At 42.0% G+C, this 7,920-nt stretch overlaps 1 protein-coding gene across 1 annotated transcript in view; it reads right to left on the bottom strand.

Annotated features, from left to right (window-relative positions):
- The window catches only part of NUP93 (nucleoporin 93), a 115,177-nt gene that overhangs the window by 33,467 nt on the left and 73,790 nt on the right, over positions 1-7,920 (bottom strand). Inside the window, exon 4 of the mRNA XM_083370250.1 lies at positions 3,323-3,385. Within this exon, the coding sequence (XP_083226376.1) occupies positions 3,323-3,385 (63 nt within the window). The remainder of the gene's footprint in view (positions 1-3,322; positions 3,386-7,920) is intronic.

Genomic DNA, 7,920 nt, shown 5'->3' with positions numbered 1-7,920 from the left:
CTTAGCAACAGAAATCTGAGGGCCAAGTTTGGTCGTAACTCAAGGAGTACCTACATGTCTTCAGAACCCAAATTCATCACCGGCGTGTTAGCTTTTTTTAATGGGGATGGCAAAGACTTCTTGCTAGTGATAAGATTCTTGATGTTCTCAGCATGTGTCCCAGCGAACACATATTCTCAGAGCCAGCTCCAGATGTACAGAGGCTAAAAAAAAATCTGAGAATTGCAATTTTGACAGCTGTAGTCCTAACAAATCCTGGGGAACGCCAGCTTGGAGAAGGCTGTACTTAAAAGAAGAGATCTGCCAACTGAACGATAACGCTATGCAGGAATTCAAGGCAACAACATGGCAAATTCGGAGCTATCACTCACAAGGACATCGTCAGCTAAAATAAGCATTTAAATTCTTTCTCTCAAATTTATTATTACTATACTTTCACCAATGACTGTATCTGTTCCTCCCACCCTTCCATATGACTGCTCTTATAATTATAAATTAACAGCCTGAAGGGCCATTTGACTTATGGGCACAGTGCCATTTTGGGCTTGAAAAACAGATTACATTGCTAGATACTGCTTTGCTTCTTCGATCTGTACAGTAGTCAGAAAAAGAGGAGTGAGGGACCAAGGCAGGAGATATTGTCACCATGAGTTAATCCCCACCAATCCTAGCTAAGAATGGCTCAGATGTCAGAAGCTGGTCTTGTTGAAAAGTCTTCACGGAAAGACGTCCTTCCCATCCCACTCCTGCATATTATTAAGTGTCTCGTCTTCTTTCCACATCGAATATCAGGATGTCTCTCAATTTCTTACTCTCTCTCTACACACACACACACGCGCACGCACACACACACACATACACAAATAGAGAGAGAGAGAGAGAGAGAGAGAGAGAGAGAGTCCTTCGGGAGAAGGGCGGTATACAAATATAATAAATATAATAAATATAATATAATACATAGGACCATGGTGGTGAACCTATGGCACGCATGCCACAGGTAGCACGCAGAGCCCTCTCTGTGGGCACGCGTGCCGTCACCTCAGTCCTAGGCCTTCAGCTGGGTTTTATAAAACCTTTTTGCTTTAGGCCTCCGCCGTGTGCAAAAAAAAAAAGGTTCAATCAATCAATCAATTTCAACTTCTCATGGGGGGGAGGTTCTCGCAAAGTTGGAATTGATTGATTGAACTTTTTAGTCCCACCCAGTCTACCTTTACCACTGCAGCCACGCGCACCTGATGGGCCATGCCCACCCAATTGGCCACACCCACTCAAAGGGCCACGCCCACCCAGCACCCGATGATACATAAGTGGGTTTTGGGTTGCAGTTTGGGCACTCGGTCTCTAAAAGGTTCGCCATCACTGCCCTATTCTATTCCATATTTTCTATTCTATTCTATTCTATTCTATTCTATTCTATTCTATTCTATTCTATTGCTTTTCTATATTCTATTCTATTCTATTCTATTCTATTCTATTCTATTCTATTCTATTCTATTCTATTCTATTCTATTCCTATTCCTTTTCCTATTCCATTCCATTCTTCCCACCAAGTATGTGGGCAAAACCTGCCCAAACTGTGAAGTAAAACAGGGCTGAAAGAAAATTTTAGGGAGCAAAAATTAATTTAACAGAAAGGCCAAGAGATTTCCTTTTTTCCCCTCCCAGGAAGGAAGAAATGCTCCCTCTGCCTTAACTCCTTTCCAAAAAAACATTCGTCCCTGTCTCTTCTGGTGATGTCACTTCCCTGAAGGCCTCTTACAGATCTCCAGCAGGTTGGGAGGCTCAGTTGTGGTCCAAACCATCTTAGGAGATGCTGGCCCTTGTTCCAGGGGAAGAACAGGAAGACTTCCAGCTTGTGAGATGAAGGCTTACTAGAACCTGCAATTGTACGGGTAGTTCTCAACTTGCAGCCCTTCATTTAATGACCGTTTAAAGTTACAACGGCACTGGGGAAAAAAAAGTGACTTATGACCCTTTTTCACACTTACAACCGTTGCAGCATCCCCCACGGTCACATGATCAAAATTCAGATTGCTTGGCAACTGACTGGTATTTATGACGGTTGCAGCGTCCCAGGGCTCACGTGATCACCTCTGCCAACCTTCTGGCAAGCAAAGTCAATGGGGAAGCCTGACGACTGTGTTACTAACAACTGCAGTGATTCACTCAACCACTGTGGCAAGAAAGCTGGCTTAATGACTCAGCAACAGAAATGTTGGGCTCAATTGTGGCCACAAATGAAGGATTACCTGCATCCTGAATAGCAGATTTAAGCAGCCCCCTTAATCACCCTGTGCAAATTTTCCATTCCCTGGCCTCTGCCAGCTTCTTTCATTTCATCATCACAATCTTGCATTGAAAGGAAGTTAACTTCCACTGGTGTTGTTGTTGTTGTTGTTTTTACTATTACTGATAATGAAATATCAAAAGCCCTGCTGATTTACTCCCAATTATCCAAAAATTTCTAAGACACATTGCCAACGAGTTCTTCTCTGCTGTAGAAAACAGCACAGATTGCAGCCTTTTTATATAAATTTATACTGTATGTTGTGGAAAACTATGAGAGACTGTCATGCTCTACACGCACGCACGCGCACAAAGATTTAATACAGAATTAGGCAGAAGCCAACTGAAAAACATTGGAAAATATCTGAATAATTTACAGGAAATCGACCAGCAGACTTGACTCCACTCCTGTGAAATAAAAAAATACACCTAATTCTCAAAGAAGATTCCCCCCCCCCCCCAAAAAAGGATGCTTTAGAGAAAATCCCAAAGGGATGTTTTTGTATGAAAAAATGCAGTTCCAAGCCCAAGCTGCAGTTCCAGCCCAAAATGCCTGGGCTGCATGTATCTGATTTTTAGTGCAAGTCAGTTGAATCCAATTTCAATTGATGGTTAATTGGTTTTTCCAGCTATGTTGAAAGCTTGATGTTTTCTGTCCTTTGTCTTAACAGAGATCCATTTCAATATGGTGGGGGGCAGATTAGTGCCCTGAAAGGACTCCCTTCGCCTTTTAATTGACTTTCAACAGTGTTTTAATGACCCTTTTAAAAATGTTTAACCTTTACATAGTGTTTTTAGGTTTTTAATTTTTTATTGTACACCACTCTCTCTCTCTCTCTCAGTGAGTGAGATGGGTGGTTCCAAAATGAGATAGATAGATAGATAGATAGATAGATAGATAGATAGATAGATAGATAGATAGATAGATAGATAGATGGATGGATGGATGGATGGATGGATGGATGGATGGATGGACGGACAAATAAATAAATAAATGGATGGACAGACATTATGTTACATTACTTTCAATACTCACCCGTTTCCTGGACTCTTCAATGGCAGACAGCAAAGCATTATCCTTTTCATTTTTTAGGAATCCCTGTAAGGAAAAGGACAATTTCCATTAAAAATTAGTTTAGCTTGGAAAGGAAGTTTGGCACTTCCCACAGAGTTGGTGTAAACTCTGCTGTAGGGTCAGACAACTTCCAGGTCTCATTGCCTCAAAGAGAATGCTCTTTTGGGGGGGGGGGGGAATGCCAATAAAACGAATGTGTGCACTGAAACGTATTAGTCTCCTTTCAATGAAGTACAAAACTAAACCCTATGAACTCTTGGCAGCTGTAACCTGATGTCATTTTCTCTTATTTCTGGATTTGGATCCAGCTTCCTTGCTCCATCAACTTACAAGAACCCTGATGAACAGAGATAATAAGTCTGGCTAACCACATTGAATTAATTTTTAAAAATGGAAGAGAATGGTTCACCCAAGGAACAGATTGCTCCCTTAGATGTATGGATATTTGCAAAACATGTAATCTATAAAATACAACATATAAAAATGCACAGGAGACAATACTTGGACAATAAATTATTCTATTCTATTCTATTCTACTCTACTCTACTCTACTCTACTCTACTCTACTCTACTCTACTCTATTCTAGCTAGCAAAAAGATGGACTATATTGCTAAAGCTAGAAACAATCCTAATCAACATTTTACCTAGCTAAATTCCCAAGATGGTTTATTTTCCTTGCTCTGTATTATTATTTCCTCACACTTTGGGAGAAGAATGTAATAAAAATTGAGCTCTCAAACCAATTCTATAGGACATTCTTCTATAGGACTAGAAGGCCTTCAAGGAACCTTCCAACTCTGTTATTCTGTATTCTGACATGCTTGTTGTTTACCTTTTCCATTTTATTTATAAGGGAAGGAAGGAATCCCACCACTGTGCCAGGGGCGTTTTTAGCAAATGAGAAAACGGATGGCTTCAGCCCAGCCAGAGATGGTTGTAATTGGTCCCATTTACCAAAATGGGAATTGTTTTGAGAGTGCCCATGATACACTCTCAAAGTCTCAGTGTGTTCTCTAACCCAAGATAGGGGTTGTGATCTAGCCGAGATGAAGGAGTGTTGTAGGCTGTTGGAGAGATGGTTGACCTCCTTCCCCATCCATATTGGGGGGAAAAGGAATATAACGATATGAAGACTGCTAGATAAAACTAGCTTCAGCTTGGGGGAGGGGGGGAGGCAGGATTTATATGTAAGAAAAGTCATTAATAATTCAATGGAAGAGGAAAACCGATGTTCAAAACCACAACAAAATAACTGGGAACACTAAATACAATTTTGAAATATATGGCAATGAAAACTGGACCATAAGAAAGGCTGAGCGCCAAGGAATTGAGGCCTTTGAACTATGGTGCTGGAGAAGACTCCTGCGAGTCCCTTGGACTGCGAGGCGATCAAACCGGTCAGTCCTAGAGGAGATCCACCCTGACTGCTCTTTAGAAGGCCAGATCCTGAAGCTGAAACTCAAATACTTTGGCCACCTAAGGAGAAGGAAGGACTCACTGGAGAAGAGCCTAATGCTGGGAAAGATTGAGGGCAAGAGAAGAAAGGGATGACAGAGAATGAAGTGGTTGGATGGAGTCACTGAAACAGTAGGCGTGAGCTTAGATGGACTCCAGAAGATGGTAGAGGACAAGAAGGCCTGGAGGAACGTTGCCCATGGGGTCGCGATGGGACGGACACGACTTCGCAGCTAACAACAAAATACAATTCATACCAAAACTTTGAGATGGAGGTTATCTGGTGGAGTGATACCGATTCATCTCAGTAGTCAAAGATTTACATATTTTTGACTACTCTTCATGTCTCAATTGTAACTATATGGATTGTGTGCTTGGGCCCCAATGAAGTATATTTTATTTTGTTCCCCACTTTCCTTTTATTTGGTTCCCCCCCCCCCCATCTTTGTTATCCACCAGAGGCACCTAGGGAGCAAGCAGGCAGTTGCACAGAGGGAGGGAGGGAGGGATTAACCAGCATAACCAGGGATCACGGGGAATATTGTAAAATTCAGCAGACACTGCAATTTCCCCAATTCTATGTTTCTTTCCTTGTGCTTTTGTTTTTGTTTGCTTAGCATCTCCCTCTTGTTTAAAGCAGGGAAATGGACACATGAGTAATTCAGAGGGAAACTAAAGGTAAGAGAAAGGCAGAGAGCTTCAGAAATTGGGAAACCATTAAGGGAATAGTAAAAATGTCCAAAGAACAGGAAAACAAATGGTGTTCTTCACCTGTTAAAGAACCAAAAATAACACGTGAACACAACTGCAACATTCAACTTTTAAAATATTTAAAGGCTGGAGCTGGGTTAGATGTTCCAAAAAAAAACCTCTCTCTCCATCTCTGCTTTGAGGTACACTGGAATTCTTCAACAGCTTCTTAAGGAAGCTGTAATAAGGAGAGACTCATCATAATCTTAATCTTAATCTGAAGGATGAGCAGTTTGATCTGGAGGGCGGGGTTAAATACATCATCAGTTTGGAATCATTATGCCGCCACAAGAGACCTAAGTCCAGTCCCCCACGAATTCCACTGACCCTTCTCTAGCACCAATTTAGCTTGGACTGCTAGTCGCTCAGATTTATGTTAGACGCAAATTAACCATGAGCAGAAGTTGAGTTCAAGGCAGTAAGAGTGTATTCTTACGACCTATACATACGAATCTGGGCAACTAAAGATCCAAGGTAAAATGGCGCTAGATATGGGTCAATGGAATTCACCGGTGTGTGTGTGTGTGTGTGTGTGTGTGTGTGTGTGTGTGTGTGTGTGTTTGTGTGTATGGGTCTCTTGTAGCTATGCAATGATTCCAAACCGATGGCGCATTTAACTCCACCCTCCATCTCAGCTTGTTCATCTCTGTAATGTGCAGCTACAGACAGCTGCTGACTGGACAGCCTGTCCGTTCCTAGGAAGAAGCACAATGGAATATTCGCCGAAGGGACAAAAATGGCCACCTGGTTCCAAAACCTGGGAGGCCTGGCCTCTGGGTGTCATCCAGAAGCTTTAATGCAAGCATTCAAACACACCCTACATTCCCACTGCCTCCCCCTCCCCCCCCCCCAGTGCTGGTAATTCACAAAAGATTCACTTCCCTTTTATCTACTTTAAGTAGCATGCTTCTATCTTTCAGGAACAGGTTTCCTACGTTCCTCATGACTGAAATCCTAATGTTATGGCACTCTCTAATCTGATTATTTAAATCCAGCAACTTAAGTGTTTTACAAAGCAATAGGTCACTGGAATTTGAGAGAAGCACCCAACTTTCTGCGTTCAGTGGTAAATGTCTTTTTTTCTTGCAGTCCTTAGATCTCTCTTTTAACCACCTAGGATCCCATTGTCCCTTTTCATATCGCTCTTATGAATTAATCTACTACCTGCCTTAAGTCTCCTTCTTCCTCTCCGCCACTGATTTTGGAGTGAAGTTTGCAGCCTAAAGATGCTAATTTACCGCAGCAGCCCTAGGATTTCCTTGGCAATCCTATTCATAGCCCTTCAAAGTGTCAGAAGACAGCCAATTAACGCTCTACATGACAGGGACGTTATCAGTTTTTTTGCAGTGGATATAGTAAAGCCAAGGAAGGAATTCACATTTCCCAACATTTTGGAGAAGCTAAATTCAGCTTGTCGCAGTCACTATTAGAAGGCTAAAAATTTTTTTTTATTTTGTCAGAAAAATTCAGAACCCCATTAAAAGCTGGGTAATTCAGATGTAGATTGTTTTCCGATCTGTACTTTCCCCAAGTGCAAAACACAAACACAGCAAGACGGTTCATATATTCCAAAAGGCAGAATCAATAAAAATAACAACAACAAAAAATGATCTCATGAGCACTTTTCGCCCTTCCCGTGCATCTGATGGAAGAATACGGGCAATCCTCGACTTACAACGATTTGTTTAGTGACCCATCTGAAGTTACAAGGCCACTCAAAAAAGTGACTTAGGACTGTTTTTTCACTCTCACAATCGTTGCGGCATCCCCTAAGGCAGGGGTCTGCAACCTTGACAACTTTTAAGACTTGTGGACTTCAGCTCCCAGAATTCCTCAGCCAGCTATGCTGGCTGAGGAATTCTGGGAGCTGAAGTCCACAAGTCTTAACGTTGTCAAGGTTGCTGACTGAGGAATTCTGGGAGCTGAAGTCCACAAGTCTTAAAGTTGTCAAGGTGATCAAAATGTGGATGCTTGGCAACTGCTTCATGCTTATGATGGTTGCAGTGTCCCAGGGTGACGTGATCGGCTTTTTTTGATCTCCTGACAAGCAAAGCCAATGGGGAAGCCAGCTTCACTTAACAACCATGTTACTAACTGAACAACTGCAGCGATTCGCTTAAAAACTGTGGCAAGAAAGGTCATGAAATAGGGCAAAATTCACAAGCGGGGTTTTTCCCCCCACTTAGCAACAGAAATTTTGGGCTCAATTGTGGCCGTAAGTTGAAAGTTACCTGCCTGTAGTTTTATCTAAGGTAATAATAGGAGGACTAATGGGAGGAGGGAGGAATTAACAGAAGCAGAAGGGACAAAACGAGAGTGGTGTCTGAATGGAGCTAGATGAAAAATGAAGGAG

The sequence above is a fragment of the Vipera ursinii genome (assembly GCF_947247035.1).
Source record: "Vipera ursinii genome assembly, chromosome: 10".
Classification (NCBI taxonomy): domain Eukaryota; kingdom Metazoa; phylum Chordata; class Lepidosauria; order Squamata; family Viperidae; genus Vipera; species Vipera ursinii.
The sequence above is the reverse complement of the archived record's forward strand: the minus strand, read 5'-3'. Positions and strand labels throughout refer to the sequence as shown.